The sequence below is a fragment of the Diadema antillarum genome, unplaced genomic scaffold (assembly GCF_040938485.1).
Source record: "Diadema antillarum isolate AM-2024a unplaced genomic scaffold, OU_Dant_1.0 scf00000010, whole genome shotgun sequence".
In the NCBI taxonomy this organism is placed as follows: Eukaryota; Metazoa; Echinodermata; class Echinoidea; order Diadematoida; family Diadematidae; genus Diadema; species Diadema antillarum.
Window position 1 is genome coordinate 461,029 of NW_027270899.1, and position 20,980 is coordinate 482,008.

General features: G+C 38.3%; 1 protein-coding gene across 2 annotated transcripts in view; it reads right to left on the reverse strand.

Annotated features, from left to right (window-relative positions):
• Positions 1-1,307: 1,307 nt before the first annotated feature.
• Positions 1,308-20,980, reverse strand: part of LOC139720262 (SH3 and PX domain-containing protein 2A-like) — a 59,103-nt gene continuing 39,430 nt past the window's right edge. The window contains exons 12-15 of one of the 2 annotated variants that reach the window (XM_071631626.1): positions 19,891-19,943; positions 19,387-19,431; positions 4,552-4,689; positions 1,308-3,302 (exon numbers count right to left, since the gene is read on the reverse strand). In XM_071631626.1, coding sequence (XP_071487727.1) covers positions 2,694-3,302; positions 4,552-4,689; positions 19,387-19,431; positions 19,891-19,943 — 845 coding nt within the window. In that variant the 3' untranslated portion in view covers positions 1,308-2,693. The remainder of the gene's footprint in view (positions 3,303-4,551; positions 4,690-19,386; positions 19,432-19,890; positions 19,944-20,980) is intronic. The other variant, XM_071631630.1, reaches the window with a different exon arrangement.

The following is a 20,980-nucleotide window of genomic DNA, read 5'->3' on the forward strand; positions in this document are numbered from 1 at the left end:
TATAATCCATCTGATATGTAAACTCTCCATTCACTTCCAGCACTTGACTGGTCATGGAGTGATAAAGCAACTATCATTTCCACCATGGTTTCTCAACTGGATTACCATCAATGACACAAATACCTTAACCCTAAGTAGACCCCAGGCTATCTAGGTAGACATTGGGGGGGGGGGCTCCAAAGCCCCACTCCAGATCTTGGCCGTTGACTGCGCTATGGCAAAGAAAATCAGCACAAACATTGCCTGCGACTTAATCTACAAAACTGTGGAGTTGATTTTTCAACAAATGCCAATTATTTTGCATGATGCATGCGTGAAATCAGACTTTTCGCTATAAATCATTAAAAAAATCTCCAAAAAGACATATTTTTGGTGTACATATTCTTTCTAATATTCTCAGCAAATGTAAGTGAGGAAATTGTGCCATCGAAAAGAATGTCTGTAGTATTTTGCTGTTTTTGTATTTTGTTTTTATTGTTTTTTCCAATGAAATTTGTCGGTGACACTGTTCTGAGTACGAAAACATGTCATTAATTGATTTTTACTCAATAAAAAGCACAAATAATCATGCTCTTATGAAATTTGACTCAAATCACATACATGTATTGCATTGAAATTGCACTTGAATTCATGTTTTGAGCAATTTTTGGTACAACATACATGTACATAACTGCTTAACTTAAAAGTCATGTACCCGAGTGTTGCAAATTTGGTGTCAAAAATGCAGGAGATTCGCAAGACAAATGCCATGAAACATTGTGGTAGCTTTGTGCAATGGCAATATATTGCACAGAATGTCGGGGGGGGGGGGGGGGGGGGGGCTCCCAAGTAAAAGGTAAAGGTAAATCCCTAACTGCTGTAGGCAATTTTTTGTATGCACTATGTCAATGGCACAGTGAAGTGGTGTTCCTCAGAGTTAATTGGCAGTGTGAAAAGGGAAGAGACATGCACATAACAGACTGTGGCACAACACTACACAATGAAATCAATACGTATGCTTGCCCCGTCCACGTGAAAATGATGAGTGCAAAAAGTTTCCTTATACCTCTTGTCTACATGGGATATGTCTTCTTTGACAACCAAATACACAAAGAAATAAACAAGACAGAATACAAACAAAAACAATGTTTGGTCTTCAGATCATGGAATCATTTACAGTGTGACTGTAATTCAACAAACCTTCTACACACAGGAACTTACAAGCTGGCATCCACAGCCCAAATACATTACATAGCAGCCACAGTACAGGGGGTGAGAGAGGCTGATATGTGCTTTGAATAGACTCTCATTATAACAAACCATTTTTTTTTTTTTTTGAGGGGGGGGCATTGAATGCATCATCTCCACATTTTCCTATAGAGTGGACTCTCCTTCAAACAAACTCTTTGAAAACAGGGAAATTACTCTATTGTGGTAAAATATTGCTTTTACAAAGCAAGTGAAAAAAAGAGAACAACTTTTGAACTTTTGGGCATCTGGCAGACTAACAGGATAATTTCTATCACTGTTGCATTAAGTGGGAGTGAGCTGTGTCAGAATAGCATAAATAACTTTTTTTTTTTCAACTTTGGAACTAATGCATTCACATCACTATGATAACAAGATTCTGTTACACAAGTGTCCATAACAACAAGGGTTTACTGAATACAGTACCCTCTTCTCTAGCCCCTGCTAAGTACAAGTGCATTTTGCCTGAAAGACACAAATCATAATTCAGTCACATCTAAATGGAGCTAGCAAAAACAAAACAAAACAAAGGATGTTAAAGGCAGAAATAATAAGAAGTGTTTCCTGTATATCCACTAGTGAAAGCATGAGACAGTGATATTGGCCAACTAGCAATACAGTGAACAGGGCAACCATTTGTATCACTGCCTTCGTTCACACTGAGGATCTCAATCCCAAAATACAATGGCTACTGAGACTTGCCTCTGAGCATGAAAGTGTTACACAGTTCACATAGATAGTGTTACACAGTTCACATAGATGTCTCATTTGACCCTGAATATGTCTTAAATGATGCAATATTGCTGATCCTTAGTTCTCTGGTTTACCAACACTTTCAGGGTAATACCAAGCGCAATTTTCCTGGTGTTTGCACTAGCATAGATCTATCTTTCATTATATCCTGGCAATGCCAGGCACAAAATCCTCTATATCTAGGAGAAGATAGACATAATTATTAGTGTGCAGTACCTTTTCCAAGGATGTATGATCGGGCAGAAATCTACCCAAGGTTCTTCTGTTTCAGGACAAAGAGCCTTTAGTATTCAGCAGAGCACTCTGCTCTAACCATCATCATACAAAACAAACAAACAAACAAAAATATCCTCCCAATATAACCTGTCAAAGCATGAGAGAGTTGAATGCACTGAAAAATATTTCAATTTGCATATCAAATCTATGCCACCACTATCACATGAGTCCAGAAAGACAGTGCTTCATTGTATCAAAAGATAAGCTGACATGAATCTCGTGTGCAAAAGGTGAAAAACGATGTCCTGATGACAGCTGGCTGGATGGCAACATGACCCATGGTTAACTACGTCATGTCGGCGTAGAATACAGTTCTTGATGTGCAGTGGCAGCAGGGTTACAGTAGTTTGGCTCCAGCATCAACTATGTGTCGGTTTCCATACCAACCAAATTTGTAGCATCGGTGTACTGACAACATCCCCTCTGTGGGCTAACAATCATGCCTTCTCCATGTATGTACTGGGAGCCCAACCTTCTTGTGATCCGATCCGGACAAGCCACCAGCCACTGCCGTCCCTCTTGATCACCTCGACCTTCTCACCAGCCTCGAAGCTGAGTCCATCATTCTCATCATTGACATAGCTGGAGGTGGTCACGTACACCGCATCCCGGTTGCAATAGGGCTGCGATGCTGGCTTCGGCGGTTTTGGCCCTGAGGGGCGTGATGGGCTTTCACTCACGGAAGACTTGTCAAATTGTTTCTTCAGCGCAGACACAACATCCGTCGGTGAGCTGGCGTTGCTAGCAGCAGAGGATCGAGAAGCAGATGGGCTGTTGCTACGATTAATGGGCGGTGGACTGGGTTTATTGGAGCTTGTCAATGGTTTAAAGGCCCCACCCCCTCCAAATTTTGGCCTTGAAGGAAGGGCTGGAGGGCCACTCTGCTCTCCTGTTTCCTCATCAAGGCTTGCTAGACCAGATGGGCCGGTTGACCTACCCCCTCGGCCTGCAGGCACCTCACGTTTCTCGATATATGTTGAGGGCGCCCATCCCTCTTGGCCATTGATGGTCACATACCACCATCCACCAGCTGTTTCTTCACGCACCTTTAACAATGATAGAAGGGAATATTATTAATTCATTGTCATTTTGGCAGGGTTAATGATAACTCTTTAGAAAAATTTTGACTCTCCTCTTTAGAAATGCAAGCCCAAAAATAACTTCACATTCTCAAAGGAATTGACTAAATCCTTAATAAACAGTTTTGAAATCCAGTTTAGAGTTACTCAGCAAAGCATTTACATCACAAAGACTTGAAGAAACACATCTACATGCAACAAACACATTCAAAAGATTTAAGCTTTAGAATAATTGACAGCAGCACAGTTTCAGAAACAGAAGAAAATAATTTTCTATCAAATTCCAATTCACAAACACAAATCTAAAACAATTGGACTGCTGTGATGTCAACTGGAATGCCAATGCTTCTCACACAGCCACTATATGTGACCCGCTACAACAAAAGGATCCGAAAGTCAGGGGAGGTCAATTTACTAAAACTGGCATGACATTATTCCCTTACTCTTCCGCTTTAATTTCATATACATTGTATAACATGACTCATAAAAATACTTGGTTGTGGAGATATCAACGATCTTATGAGATTATGTTGAGTGGTCTAAGAAATCAGCGTTTCAGGAAAACTGCCTTCAAAGTTTTCCTTCCCATGCAATCATGATCAAGGGGAGGTAAGACAGTTATCACCTTTTGACATAGAAGGTGTGTCCTTGCAACCTCCGTGATGTTCATTCAAGCCTAGCACCAGTGGTCTACGCTCGACCAATCAGTAACCAGGATGCCACAAACTGATCAAATAAGATCACTCCCTCGTTGATAGGGGTGGAGTCTATCTGCAGAGCTAAATCCAAATCTTCAGGCACATTTCTGGATGTTCCGTTGAAGGTCAGAAAATCATGGCCCAGAAAAATGCTCATTTCTTGCCTTTTCTTTGGTCATTTAGCTTCAAAATTTCGGCAGATGATAAACAAAACATTAGACTACAAAATCATGGCAAAAGTAGAATTTTGATTGTTTTGACCAATTTTGATGATCTGACTTCACACTCAATTTCCTCGGCAAAGCCTTCAGCGAATTTCGGACCCTTTTGTTGTGGCGGGTCACATATGTGCCACTTATGGGATTATGTGCTGTACAGTGCGAGTCCTCATCTTGGCAATTTACAACTGAAGCATTTACAAATGCTCACATTCATTACCATGAACACACCCACACACTCAAACACTTCCTGACCCACATGTGAGCAGAGGGAAGAAATTTAGGCATGGCAACACCTACCTCAGCCTTTTCTCCCTCTTTGAAAGAGAGACTTCCTTCACCTGCAGCGCCCTCAAAGTCTGCAATGGTGTAGTACTCCACCACTTTCTTCTGCTTCATCTTTGTGTTCCTCGTAGCACCACGCCTTGCTGATGATTTCTGGAATAATCATTCACAAAAATAGATATGTTCTGAGTCAGAACTGATGAGTACAGATACCTGGCCACACTTCCAGCTGTTAGAGCTGCTTATGCAACCTCCCTCTGACCAGGGGGTCCCCATTTCATTTAAGTGATTTGTCATTCCTGCAGGTTGCAGTAATTGCAGTTGCTATAGCAACAGTCAGAAAGCAACCAATCAACGTGAGGATTTACATCATTGCTGTCACGTGGTAACTGCAATCATCACAATTTGCAGCTAGTGCATTCATCTTTAAAGAAATGGATCCCCAAACTCTAGATTCCATTTTCTCTATATTACAAGGAGTAATAAGCCTCATGCACTCCATTCCGCTTCCACAAATGAAACATGCTAATGGCAAAAACAGAGAATATGAACCTTTTGGGTTGGAGTCTGATTTTTCAAAGAGTTGCATTCATGATCATGCACAAGTACGTTCGAGTGTTCTGATGCATATGAAGAATGATGAGGAAAACAAAATGATAGCATGAGAACTATATCTCCCTTTAAAACAGAGAGAGATGAAATAAAGTTTTTCATGCAAAATATAAACAAAGAATATTGCATTGACTCAGATCACAAAAGTCATTTGACCAGGCACCTCAGCTGACATGCATTTATGGGATTACAAAGTAAGGTGACTTTGAAACTTTCCATGCTCCCTCACTAGCCCCTGCCATGCCTTCTGGTTTTACTCTATTATTTCAATAAACACATGAATGAGAGAACAGTGTGTGGTAGGCTGCCGCTAGTCCTCATCTCTAACTAATATGTAACAATCCGTGCCAGCACTCCCTACTAAACCTACTTGAATTGGTTATCTTCAAACATTAGAGCAGTTGTGTTCCCATGGTAGCAACATACAGTATGCTACCACTTTTAATAGTCTCCTACAAACTATCACTCATCTTGACATAGGTACATTACGCAGGTACACACCAATACAAGTGTTTGATGAATATAGTGGCATATGGGAATATGTCAGTGATCCCTTCACCCTTCTATCAGAGACACACAAGTCCTAAATAATTCTTCTTTATCCAGTTTGTACACATGGACATTGCCTATACCTTCATGTTTCCTTAATACACACACACATATATATATATATATATATATATATATATATATATATATATATATATATATATATATGTAGTGCGATGATGCTGATACTCGTACCGTACGCCTCTGTCATCTTAGGAAGAATTATAGTCGAGACAATGTAATGACGACAAAAGATGTCGCATGAAGCCAGCTGTTACGAAGCTTTCGACCTTGGTCTTCTTCAGCTTTATTATCTGTTTATGAAATGAAATAAACAGATAATAAAGCTGAAGAAGACCAAGGTCGAAAGCTTCGTAACAGCTGGCTTCATGCGACATCTTTTGTCATCATTACATTGTCTCGACTATATATATATATATATATATATATATATATATATATATATAATCTTTTTTAATGCAACAGTATAATCTATTCTCTTGTGATGTGACCCCTGATCTACAGGAAAGGACTACTCATTTATGAAATGCAAACAATAAATACAACAACAACAACAAAAACAATACTCAAGGCCTTTGTGGATTATACAAAAATAACAAGTAAATAGACAGGTGAACACACACACACAGATTTAAGTTATGTTATGTTAACATATGTAGTTAAGTTATTCACCTATTAAGTTATCAAGTTCAGTTATTCACCCATGTAGTTAAGTTATTCACCTACATGTATTTATTTTTCCCTGTGAGGTGCCCACATAGTACAAGCACAGTCTTTTGAGTGGGTACCTCCACCTTTTTTTTTTTCGCAGAATGTATAGATATGTTTGTATGAAAAATGCCTCACTTTGTAATGACTACTGACAAATGTTATTCTTTGCTATCTATGTATCATTCCTTCAAACGCATGTCAAATTTATACTTTTTGTACATTCTGTTGAAAGAAGTGAAAATAAAACCTTTGAACATACACACAAACAAGCAGAATGGGGGAAATGACGTAACTACTCTGGTTGCAACATCCCATTTTTTCGGCATGCTCAGTCGGAAACTTTCACTTCACTTCTGCCAAGATATACTGCTCTATGTTGCTGGGAAACTGTTCATCTGAAGACGAGAGTGGTACATCATTTGCTCCAGGAATCCTTGCTGTGACCGGGAAATGAGGCCTACTGCCTTGAATCGAGCAATTATCATCATTAGCTGTGAGGAAATGCTCTCTGAGTAAACGCCCACTTAAAGAAAAATGACAAGGCTGTTTTCTGGTGGCACATCATGCCACTTGCCGAGTCTTAAAAAAATGTGCATTACCACGGGAACAATACAAGAAGAGAAATGTAATGACATGCACAGAATTACAAGGAATTACCATGGATTTTTGTTGTTGTTTTTTGTTGGTACAAATACACAAAATGGAGTGGTATGCTGTGATGGTCAGAACTAATGAATGTCAAGTGGCGAAATAAAAGGGACAGCTCTGCAGATATGTGTTCTACAGTCTATGATTCATTCCTACCATGCAAAGAATGTCCCCATCCCCTTTTTTCTCTCACTCCCTCTATTTCTCACATACTAGACCACACATACATAGACAGGCAAAACATGGATGCTGATAAAAGAGCAGACAGTCATTATAGCTTGGGACATTAAAAAAATGAGGCTTCTGATCTGCAGCTTGTTTCCTGTTTCGATCTTACATCATTGGTAGCAAAGCATTCATGACATAAAGCAGCAATAACGCACCTTCAAGTTACCTTTTAAGCTCTCACAGGTTCATTATCAATAACTAAGCACTTTCAGAGGCACCAGTAACCAATGATGATTGCATTGACAAGTACCATGTCATTATGTGCTTGATCATAGAAGACAAGTATGATATTCAGTTTCTGTACCATGGCACTAAATCAAGTTCTTTCTCCAGCTGTTATTAGCCTTCAGTTGCAATATCATAAACTAATTTCTTACTTAATCCTTGCTGTGCTTTGTTCAAGAGGCACACTTGATGGACTGTCTTCTTCATCTGGGTACCTTCTTTGTTGATTGGCATGATGTCTGGAAACTAAGATAAAAAAATATGAGGCCAAAATCGGCCGCGCATTTGGCCAAGCTCTGGAGGTAGTCTCCGAGCCGCGGCCGAGCCCGGCCTTTTCTCACTGTAAACGCAAACTGGGCCAAATGCAGTACCAAATTTAGTCTGGCTTCTGCCCGTACTATTTCGCTATTCAGGATATTAAAGCCCTCAACGTCGAAAACTATTATAGTTTAAGGTGGTTTGGTCCTGCAAAGGATTTTTCCTGCAGCAAAGGCCTTTGCCAAACTGCGACTTCGTCACCGTGGAGTCCAGTTGGCAAAGGGTCTGGAAACCAGACTATACCAAATTGCGTTTGTTTACAAGCAGAGCGCCACTACGACAAAATATTGAAAGGTTTGAATCAAAAGCCCGGGCCGAGCCCGGCACTGTAAACGGACAGAATTGCAGGGCTCGGCCCCTCAAATTGAGACCAGGCTCGGCCGCGGCTCGGCCACGGCTCAGCAGAGCCCTGCACTGTAAACGGGGTCTAATTCTCAATGAAGAGAAATTACCTAATCTGTCGTATCCATATTATGTCATAATGGCCCAAATCTAGTTTGGATAAATTACTTAATACCGATGACAAATAGCTTGAAAGCTACTGTAAAAGAGGATATTTCTAACTAATTTTTTCGCGCTCAGCCGGAAAAGAAGAGTTTCACATGTTTTTAATTCTGCAGTATCAAGACATCAACTACAGGAACGTATAGCAAGCCAAAACATTCGCATGCTTTTATTTTTGTGCTAGTTTCTGATTGCGCAAAATGCGCGAAAAATTCTACTTTTACAGATGTGCATGGCTACTAAGAGGTTAAGGAAATAAACTGACCCCCGAAGTAACATGCTATTTGAAAGGCATTTGTGTAACAAGTTATTTCGTTACTAAGTTGTGTTACTATGCAACTCCACATGCACGTTTGTTTTTTAAAATCCCATGACAGTAAATGCATCACAACATAATATGCTTTAATAACAATGGGAGTAAAGCAGATTATGCCTTGCATGCAGCTTTTTATTTTCAGTTACAAATCATGCTTGCAACATGCTCACATCTTCCTCTTCTGTAGCACTCTAACATATTTGCAGCATAAAGAAAATTACAAGAGACGAAATGAATGTAATTGTGAGATGAGATTTCACACACAGTCAGCTTGCTAGCTTGTTTGTGTGGCACTCTCAAAGCTTTGGCAATGGGTTGCATAATTCATACACACTGTACTGCAAACTTTGGGATAATTGAAGTCTTTGAGCTCTGGAAGACAGGCACACAAAACACATGGCTCTTTCTGTGTGTTCTGGAACTATTTAAAGGCAAAACAGTCAGAGTTTTTAGAAGGGCTCAAAATTCACCTCCAAACATTTGGAATTTGTTTGCAATATGTTACAAAGGTCTACCATTAAACTTGAATGTATGGCTAATGCTATTTGCCAGAATGATGAGTTGTTTGGGAGTATGAGATCAAAAGGGTAAAATAATTTTGATCATAGTTCACAACTTTTATTCCAGAACAGCCCACCCTGTTCAGTAGTGGGTACACATAATGTTACATGATGCTACAAAGGTTGTAGACTGTGCAATACCAATCATATTTCCCAACAAGCTGCATGCAATTCACTCTTGCTAGGAACACTGATGGATAGAGTCTACTGCTATGGCCCAATTTGTTGATTATAGATAATTGGCTGCAAAACATTATGCAGCAACCACAACTGGATATTCTCTCAGATTGCAATGATGTTTAACTGGTGTACCTTTTTGGCTCATGTTTTGCTATTTTTGCAGTGTATTTTTGTTGTCATCCAATTGAAATCATGTTATCATGTGCAGCATTATTTCTCACATTTCTTATGTACATGTCCCCATTTTAGCACAAAATATGACAGTTTCTGCAGATGCACAAAAACTTTGTTTTACTTTTTGTATTGTTACTATCTAGCCGAAGCACATGAATGCCTTTGATGAAGCTATCATGGGACTTATGGCTTTTAGTTCCCTTTAAAGGCCAAGACAAAGAGGGTAAAGTGCCTTTGCCAGAAGACAAACCCACTGATACATGTACCAGTGCCTTGAACCAGGGACCTTGTAACTGAGACTCTGACATGTAATCCACTTGACAATAACTTTCTCATGCATACACTCTCATGCCATTCAAATTTTCATTGATAAGTGCCACTGACCGAACAACCATACAGAATGATTTGTGCATTCCTTCAAGGCAGTGCCTTTAAGATTAAAATTTATGTTTGGGAATAAAGACAAATATGTATTCCATTTTGGAGGTTGCACCTAACTAGTGTTTGCCCACTACACTATCGTTTGCATCAGGGAATGAAACAAATTTGCAAAGAGTGGTGCAAGTTACAAGCACTGCATGAATGAAACACCTTTTATAACACCTGCTTGATCCTTTAAAGGCCAAATCCTGTAATGTATGATCTCAAAAGTATGGTATGATCTCATCACCATCATATCCTAAATCAGCAAGTAAAGGCGAACTCCCAAGTATGATGCCACTGCACACCATACAATATAGGAAAAATGTGTGTTGGAACAAAATTATCATCCTGAAAGTGATGGTGATGGTCTCTAATAAATATATTTGTACCCAAAAATCATACAGATAGAATAAAACAAAGTGTCTGCATTAGCCACAACTGTCTAAAATTTTATGATGAAATGCAGTCTGTGGGAGTACTCCTTTACCACCTGTCAAAAACAAAAACAACCAAAGTGTTTCTATCATACAACCTCTCTCCTCATCCAAATGCATCTTAAACAGAGTCTCCATCACAACCAGAAAAACAAAAAACAAAAACAAAACTGCTTTTGACTGCTTAGTCTGGTGCATGCAGTCTTAAAGTGGATTCAGCTTTAAAAATAGCAGCATCACAGATTAAAGTATTAAAGATGAATATGTATGTTATCAAGCTGCCCTTATCTTGGTACTTGCTACATCAGTTGTTATCTCCAGTCATAGATTACTAGATAGTTGTATTTGCAGAGAGGAGGTTATAATTACTATATCTATGGGACTATCAGACACTAATAAGCTACTTTCTTTTTCTGTCTGTCTGGAAATGTTAACCCGTTGAGGACGAGTCCTGAGTATACTCGGGCAGGTGTCTATTGGAAATGTGTGTTGTAGCAAAATCAGTCTGTCCTAAACGGGTTTAACGTTATATAGATATGTGAGTGTGGTATGTTTGTATGTGTACATTTATCTCATATGAGTATATAGAGTAATCATATAGGATCAACGTATCTCACACTTATGCTACTACACTGTCTGATGTGATAACTCATTACAACTATCATTACCCAAAGGTGAAATATTTCAGTGCAGAAGCTTTTGGCAAATTCAACACAATGCAATACCAGCATAAAAATAGATTCAAAATGGAACATTAGTCCACCACATTTTGTCCACACAACTTCATGCTATTACCATGAATACAGACCATAAGTCAACATTCCGCAAAATGTGCAAATACATAAAATTCCATGTATTTGACAAAGATTTTTTGTTTTTAATAGTTGGGAAAAAAAGAAGAAGAAACACTTGGCAGTCACAAACTTTGAACACATGACAAAGATCCCACACTGAAGAGCAAAAAAAAAAAAAAAAAAAATATATATATATATATATATATAAATTGAGGTATGGGTTTTCTTCAATTTGTCTACCCTCTGTACAAATGAAATTTGTAAGATCTGCTGATCTACATTTAAACAAACCTGTCGGAAAAAGAACCAGCAGGAATCAAACCTGCCATCTACTGCTTTCTGGGCAGCGACACTACCACCAGGCTATCCCTGGTTGCCCGCAGTGACACAATGAACTTGGAACAAATACCCAAGCTCCAAAATTCTGACATTGCTATGTAAGTAGCTCAAGGCGGACAAGGCATATCAAATGAAAGCACAAGATTATTAAGTAGAAGGGTGAAGACATGAGGTATGAGTTGTCTTCAATTTATCTGCCTTCTAAAAGAAACTCATTGATTTAACAACTCATTAACATACAACGTGTAAGACCTACAAAACAGTCATACATATTCCTTTTTTTTTTCCTGCTACGTTTCCGTGGACAGTTATTTCATGGACATGAGAAACAAAAAACATATCTAAGCTAAATATTGTAATAACATCAATACTGACCATGTTCTAAAATAGCTCAAACATAATACATCACACTGTATGCCCTACTTTGCATGCACAGAGTTTTTCATCGCCCCTCTGCCATCTTTATACAGTTGTATCTACCCATCTAATGAAAATGTGTCAGTGTGCATGTGCATTTCTGTTCCTGTGTACATTTAATATATAGATATTTTAATCAATTCATCTACTTATTCACTATGTAATTTATTCATGACAGAGGAGTCTATCGGCATGCTTTGCATACTAGCATCAGCTCATGGAGAGAAAACCCTCCTTTTTTCTCACTGGATTCTTTCCTTCTTGGAGAAGATGTTCACTGCATAAATGTTGATAACGACGACAACTGGACAGTGAGCATTTACATTGTAGTGTTCATATCAAGGACACCCATGCTGGCAAGAAAGCAAGATTCAATGATGCTTAACACACAAGACATGCTGGCATTTGACTGCTTCACCACTTTCGTCATGCATCCTCATGCGCTCACAATGTAGGGAAATCAAGGAGAAAGGATAACATTCTCTCATGCGCTGCACATTGTTGTATCTCAATTTCCAGCAGGCCTCAATCCTCTCCTGTCAACCAAATTGCTCCTTCTGCTAATCTGCAAGCTAGAGTCTTGACAGTACAAAGTTTCCGTCACCTGATAAAAATGACCGAGTTTCATCTCGACCAATTTTTACCATATATCCAAGCTCGAGTCTGCTTGTCATCAGATCACAATGGGTCAGATGATTAAAGTTCCATGGCTACTGCATCAGAATATGACTTTGGTAGGAATTTACTGGTAGCCATTTTCTCATGAAATTTGCAACTGACTGTGAACAACAATCACTGTAATTACCATATGGTAATGGAAGGGCTGCACACTAGCAATTTTTTTTTTCTACTGGTCCAACCTGTCTGTCAGACCAGTACATTGTACGTACCCACTTTTTCCATTTTCTACTGGTCGATTCCTGAAAAAGTTACTGGACCGACTGTGATTTTTAATGGTTCTGGACCGTTGGACCAGTGCCAGTGTGCAGCGTTGGTAATGGTTTATATGCCAATGTCTAGTAGCTTGTACTCTTCCTCACTGCCACTGCATACATGCAGACAATTGTCAATCTCTATTGTGGCATTCACTTTAAAAAAATGAAGCCTAAGACTTTAATATTAGCTTGGACCTTAACAATGGGTGTCAAAAAATCTCAAAAACAAGACAGAAAGCCAACAAAATTGGTTTGAGCATGCAAACAAGCAGGAGTCTCAAGCCACAATCCACAAGCTGTACATACTCTCTCCACACCCTCGCCATCTCCACCACTCTTAGTTCGGCTCAATCTCCTGATGATCGATCGAAGGCTGAGCCCTTCCTTTGGCTCCTCATCCTGGCCAAAAAGTGAATCCAAAGTGAAGACAAGCCGTGATCTGATCAGTCTCTCAGGAACTGATGCTGCATGCATCAAATGTACTCTGGTCTCTCCAAGTCACCACAGCGTGTTTTTGTTTTACATTCATCTTTCTGAGATGCTTTGAATAAATCCTTCTGTTTTTCACCATTACATGTTTATTATGTTTTACTGGTAGCTAACTTTCCTCAAGCTCAAAACATGGGTACCTCTCAGAGAACTAGTTGTGATACACAGGATCTTGCTGTTATATAAATATTTCTGTCAATGATTTTCAGCATCTCATCCTATTCTTCAACACCTTTCATTTCTCAAATAACAAACATTTTAACTCATGAATCTCTTTATCACTTTGTTGTTTAATACAACAACAGCATCTCATCCTATTCTTCAACACCTTTTATTTCTCAAATAACAAACATTTTAACTCTTGAATCTCTTCAGCACTTTGTTGTTTAATAGCTCAATCCTCACAGCTTCACTCTCAGTGCAACACCATTTCGAGAATCAAATGAAATAACCTTAATAATGGTCTTATCAAAACTATGCTGCAGGCATGACCTACAAACCAGATCTTTTATAGCAAATAGTGTTTATAATATTTAAACCCTGATTGGCTGTTGTTGTCCGATTTGGTCTCCAAGTCGGTTAATAAATGCGCATTAAATTCTTCTGCCAAGTTTCAATAACTTACGCCCACATTTCGTTTAATCTTATATATCAACTTGAGTCAGGAAATTCTTAAATCTCTATCTCTCCAGTCTGATGATCACTTCCATTCGATCATCCTATTCCTGGCTGAATTTCAAGATGTGACAGATTTGCATTCATGGTATGGTTATTGAATGTCCACACAAGGCCAGACATACTAGATATACTATGTATGCTTAATTAGTGATGATGAATAAAACATGCATAAGTCCTGAAAATCCCTCATAATTATGCTCCTGAATACTACAGAAATAGATGTATATCTATTTTCCCCATGTAATGATGGAGACATGGGCAGTGAGAAATATAAAGAACACTGTGCTATAAATACATTTATGTCATGCTGTCTTTTTTTCTGAATATTCATCAGTTGACTTCCATTTATCAAAAAAGCCAAATGCAAAAATATATCACCTCCTATGGCATAAAGAATGTAATGCATCCTCTTTCCAAGGCTGAAACTCAGTAACTTGGTTTCATGAAAAAGGATAGTAATCATTGCTCATTTCACTGCTGTCATCCTCAACGGTGAACTCAAGAGAAGTCTTTCAAGTCCTGATGTACAAGACAAAAGGCATTTTTACACCAGCCAGGTGAAAATCCAAGTTCGATATTTTTTCACGACTGCAAATGAGTTTGCTATTTCATTCCCTATTCACATTAGCCTGAAGAGAATTAGCCCAAAAATTTTCAAGCTAATTCGATAGTTGAGCATATGCAAACAGCATTTGGTAGAATGCACGCACCATCAAATACTTACGTGCGATTTGTGTGCCTTGTTCGATTGGGCCACATACGCCCATAGAGGCATAATGGGCTGCATCGCACTTCACTGATTTCTTGGGGCAAATTCACATTAATATCTATTAACATGGTAGTTTACATTTAAATCATCCCGCTATTTCAAAAATTTCCAGAGTTTGGGTCAAGAAACTTTCTCACCATCAATTAGAGAGCTATTTCAAAACATTGGGCTGATGTGAAAATGCTTAATATGCTCTCTATTAAGCATATGATGGCATGCAGTAAACAATTATTAAATAACTAGAGGGGATTTAAACATGCTATTGTAAATGATGCATGTTATTTTTGTAGACATGTAATATCGAATTCAATTTGTGAGGAAAGGGATCTTAAGCCATCTGCTTCATGTAAAGCTGTAGAGATCAGCTCAAGGATATAGTGAAAGTCACTGGAGCGGCTTGTTAACAGATGTGCGTACTTGCCAAACTATTTCCAAGAAAGCATGGTTATGAGGAAATGACAAAGAGGGGCAGAAGAAACTTGCCAGGATCTAATGCCTCAATACAGAACATATAAATTTTCAATGTATATCAACCTCTTGTGGAGATTAATCTCATTACAAATTTGTCTGATCTTGCATAATGTTGTTGCTTTTCCATTTTTATTTTTGACTGTGTGAATGTGTTTCACAAAGTGATTGTAAAATTAATGTCCCTAGTTGGCTGAAAGAGGGCAGCACACATGTTTTAAAAAGTCTACAATATAAGTAGCCTGGTTTAACATTTTTCATCATTTATCCCACTGAATCATATAATCAGGTGTGGAGTGACTACCTGACTGAAAACAGAAAGGTACAATGTAATAGGTAATCTAAAAGTCAATATGATTTCAATGCCAATTAATAAAGTAACACGGTGTTTTTTGACTTGTCAAGGTCTTCTCTTCATGATTACTGTAAAACGAGGAATGTTTGCGTGCATTTTAATTTCGCGAATTTCGCAAGCGCCAAGATTCACGAAATTAAAATGCATGCGAAATTTCTTATCTACACTATATGCATTGAACGCAAGAGGCAATTCGCGAAAATTTCTTGCCACGAAAAAGGCCGTCGGCTCCAATTCGTGAAAATTTCGTGCTGCGAATATATCATGTTTTACAGTATGACATCCATTACGTAACACACTTCCTTGGCTTTTCACACACATCCACCAATAAACTTTACTTTGCTTGAACATGCCTGAAGGTACTTGATTACCACTCAGTCTGAAGATGCACAGGAACATACTGTGCTAGCAAACTAATTTTAGCCAAAGCTGTGAAAATCAGTTACAGTCTGATTGCCAGGAACAAAAATGAAAAGAACTACAGGATGTATGCCCTGTGAGTCAAAATCACATACCAGCAGCAACTAAGACAAGAGTCCTTTCAACCTTCATTGAACAGTCAAGCAAACTACAACAGACAGATGATAATGTTGGAACCCTCAATTTCTTGTAGATATTGAGTGTGTAATTATTCTTTGTAAGCAATGATGAATGACCAAGACATGTTGGATTAAATAAAGACAATTTTTATTAATGCTTATCAAGTGCCTTACCACTAACAGTGGGGAAAAAAGTTCTCGTCTGCATATCTGCATAACATACTTATTCTATTGCAAATTTTCTTTTGGACGGGAAACAAACAAAAGGGGCTTTTGTTTTTCTCAAGTACAGTATAATGTTATTTCTTTTTTTGTCCATAAAGTCATATGTAATCAGCCAAAATGAGAAAAAGATAAATAACAAGAAGACAGAGAAAAAGGAGATGGCAAAGAACAGGGAGAAGAAGAAGGAGGAGGAGGAGGGGTTGAAGGGGTAAAAGGGGAAGCAGAAGAAGGAGAAGGATGAGGAGAGGAAAAAGGAGGAGGAGGAGAAGCAAAAGGGATGAGGAGGAGATGTAGGAGAAGCAGGAGAAGGAGAGGAAATAGGAGAAGGAGGAGATGGAGAAGAAGGACGAGGAAGATAATGAGAAGCAGCAGAAGCAGAAGTGAACTAGAAATGTCTCTAAGGCGACTGGTATGCCTCCGCCATAACGCATGATTCTCCTAATAGGTCTATAGTACATGTGGACAATGTGTGATTACATTTTCACAAAATTGGCAAAATAACAAAATGACAAGTCTGTCACAAATGTGTTGAATGTTCACATTCCTTGACCTAGGTTTAGTTGGATGAATAGGAGAGCATGTATTTGGGGATTTAAGGACTTTAACTTGACTTTGTCCCATTCATAAGTTTATGCATTGAGTAATTTTCAAGCTATGGAGAAAAAGTGCAATTTCTGTATTGAAAAGTTCATTGTTACCATCTTCATCTGGCCTTTGACCCTAAAATTCATAGGATAATCACTGTCAGGCAGAACATGCATGTAGCAAGTTTCAAGATAAATTGAGCCGTGCACTTCCAAGATATGGAGGAAAAAGTTAGTTCAGCACTTTCCCTTGATCTTTGACCTTTTGACCTTTGAGGCAAACAAAAAAAAAAGGAAAAAAAAAAGAAAGTTTCCAGAGAATCTTTATTAGGTTATACATGCATGTATACACCAAGTGTTAAAAAAAAATGATAATTCTGCTGGCATTGCATAAATATGAGGGAAATAGTAAAATTTTGAAGTGTTGCCCTTGACCTTTGATCCCATGAACCCTAAATTTTCTAGATAATCACTGCCAGTCAGTACATGTGTATATACTATGTTCCATGAAGATACCTCGAACAATTTCCAAGGTATGGAGAAAAAAGTGAAATTTTTATATTCTTATTTGACCTTTTGACCTTTGACCTTCAACCTCATGACCCCAAACTTTCACCAGAGAATCTTAATTGGGTAATACATGTATACCTTACGTTTCAAGAAAACATCTTCCGGCATTGCATAGATATGGTGGAAATAGTGAAATTTTATGTATTTGACCTTGACCTTTTGACCTTTGACCTTGAGCATGTGCACCCAAAAGTTGATAGGCACAACTTCACCCCCTAATACACATACATGCCAAGTTTCATTAGGATAACTCAAAAGTTTTTTAGTTACGTGGTCCACAAAATTCATTATGGATGGACGGAAGGAAGGACGGACGGACAACCCGAAAACATAATGCCTCCGGCACCACTTCGTGGCGGAGGCATAAAAAGCAGAAGGAGGAGAAGGAGAAGAAGAAGCAAAGAAGGAAAAGGAGATGTGGAGGAGGAGGAGAAGGAGATGCAGGAGAAGGAGATGGAGGAGATGTGGGAAGAAGAGAAGGAAGGGGAGGATGAGGAGAAGCAGAAGAGAAGCAGGAGAAGGAAAAGGAGAAAGAGGGAAAGAAGCAACACATGCACAAGAAGAAGCCACTGCACACATAAAATGCAGACTATGGAAGAGCACAGAAAGACAGGTGCTGCAACAACTGCATTAAAAGTAAACATGTAGACAACTTCTGGGGGGATGTGATCACTGACAAACACAATTTCTTTAAAATCAACAGTTTATAACTGTTCAAGGAGAAATGTGGGAAATGTAAGCAATGTTGCATCTGATGGCCCATGTCATCCACAAAAAATATGGAAATGCCCGTTTGATAGTGAGCCACATGTGCATTCAATTAATCAACATAAAATACACCTCAAGTATCACACCACATAAATCCACGAACACAATGAAATGAAATAGTATTTGTGGCACCAAAGAGTTACTGTGAAAGAGCACTGCAATACACTTTAACTCGTCCAGTAGTACAGATTACAAATAAAATAAAAATAACTATAAAAAAAAAATTATGAGTGCAAATCTTACACTGCATGTTGTTGTCTTTATTTCTGTTCTTTGGATTTGATTATTGAATCAGCAGTGTATTTAATACATAAAGATTAGCAGCTAAACACTTTATCAGCTATCTTTGATTTGAAAATTAATACCAGTAGCCGTATATTGAATATCATGAAAGTACTCGCTGTATACAAGGAAATCAGTGTCCACACAAGTTTAAATTGAACACTCTGGAATTTATGTCTAAAATACATTTAAGTCAGATGCTCCAACAGCATTGCATCATAATATATAACTTTAATATATAGGAGACAAGAACAGCTTCTCTGTCTGTTCTCATCAATGCACAGAAAACTGTTTTTAAGTTTAATTGTTCTGCATACACTGGTAGCATTCAAGGTTTAAACTGATGGTGTATTCACTTTTGTTACTGTTGTTAGTTTTATTTTTTTTTGCTGGGGGTATGTAGAGCAGCACTGTAATCAATATGCATCAAGCTGGAAATTCTCTTCCTTTTAGTATGCTGCAGTTGCACCTATACTTGCATAAAATTCTCTCATCAAATTAGGGATCTTTATCTATTTAGTTTTTCACACACATGCATACATGTATACACACTGATGAAGGAAAGAATAGTATAAGTAAAAATTGGTTGGGTAAGTAATTTTTCTGCCACACAGCCAGTGATAAGCTCATGTTTAAAATTGGTGTGAGGTGTGTGTGATGACAAAGGAGAAACACAAACACGCACAAAAAAAAAGCTGAAATTGATAGAAAGCAGATGCACAACACACAATATACCTGAGAACCTTGTATGTTAGATTGATCCGTACACCGTGTGTTAGGCTTATGGATAGAAAGCATTAAAAGATATTAATCAGGTTAATAGAGATCACTAATATGGTCGCTGATGTGAAATCACTAACAGAGAGTAAAAGATTGGGAATTACAGAGAAAACACTACAGATCACTTTGTGATCAGGTTGCTCAAGAATCTCACTTGCCAAGAAATTTAAAGAGTAACTCCATATATGCATGAATAGATAATGATTCTGTATGATTCTGAGACTAACCACTGTCAGTTTGCTGATGTTTCAAAATCTCTGTACATCCTGATGATCCTGCTGAAAGTTGACAACGCCTTCATGAAAATAGAGTTCCAGTATTCTCACTAAGTTTGTTAAGTGTATCATTCATATAAATATATATATTCCAACAGAACAAACTCATGGGATACGCAATGTTTACAAACAAATAAGAAGTAAAATAGTTGATATAAACATTTATGTGAAATTCTTGACTTACCCTCACTGTACTTCTCCTTGGTGGGGTAGGCTTTGATTCTGCGGGCATGTCATCTACAACCAAGGAATGGGGTGGGAAAAGAAAATGTGTTGTATGGATTCTTGGCTGATGATGTCAAGCATTTTCACTCAAATCACAACCAATCTTGGCTGACGTAGGGCTTATACAGGGGAAACTCGGTATAACGAACACTGCTATAACGAGATATCGGTTATAACGAGGAAATTTTCCCGGTCCCAATTTTCCTTCCACACAAGTCTATGTAAAATGCTACTCTTATAGCGAGATCGGCTATAACGAAATAACTGCTATAACGAGATAAATTTTGTGACTTCCAAACAAAGAAAAACATAGCCAATCAAACCTGCTATAGCGAGGTAAAGCAAATTGCCTTCGGTAAAGCTTTACTTCGACTGTGCTATCATCTTCCGAGATTGTAAAGCTTGATGCGCCAAAAACTGTCTTGTACACACTTCATCATTTTCTTCAGTGCACTCCAGCTAGCACTGCATGGTGTACGTGTAAGTGTGTGTGTGTGCATGCACACTGATACATGCAGAAAATGTGGTGGGACGGCCATATGTATACATGACATCATCATGACGTTTAGCAGGTGTGAGGCAATCTGATGCTGTGATTGGCTTTCTACGTAGGGAATTCCCCATCTTCACACACACGCAGTCATAATGTACATACAGAATGTGTCACATACACACACAGCATTATATTCAAACCATATTCAAGCTTTCCATACAACACACACCCATGCGATAACCACATACCAATCCACAGACGATCTTGATACAATCGCAAGTTATACAAATTTACAAATTCAAACATCTACAATTAATAAGAAACACATTCTTGATATTGGATTTCCTTGGCGAAAAACATCTTCTTACCCATAAAGGTGAGTAATTCCCTCACACACAATATCAAGTTATCAGTATTGATTGAAATATGATGGGTAGTCCCACATGTGCAAATTAATGTCTTTATGTTATGCCTTCTTCTATGCCTACTGATATAACGAGATATCGGCTATAACGAGGAAAATGACTCGGTCCCGACCATCTCGTTATATCGAGTT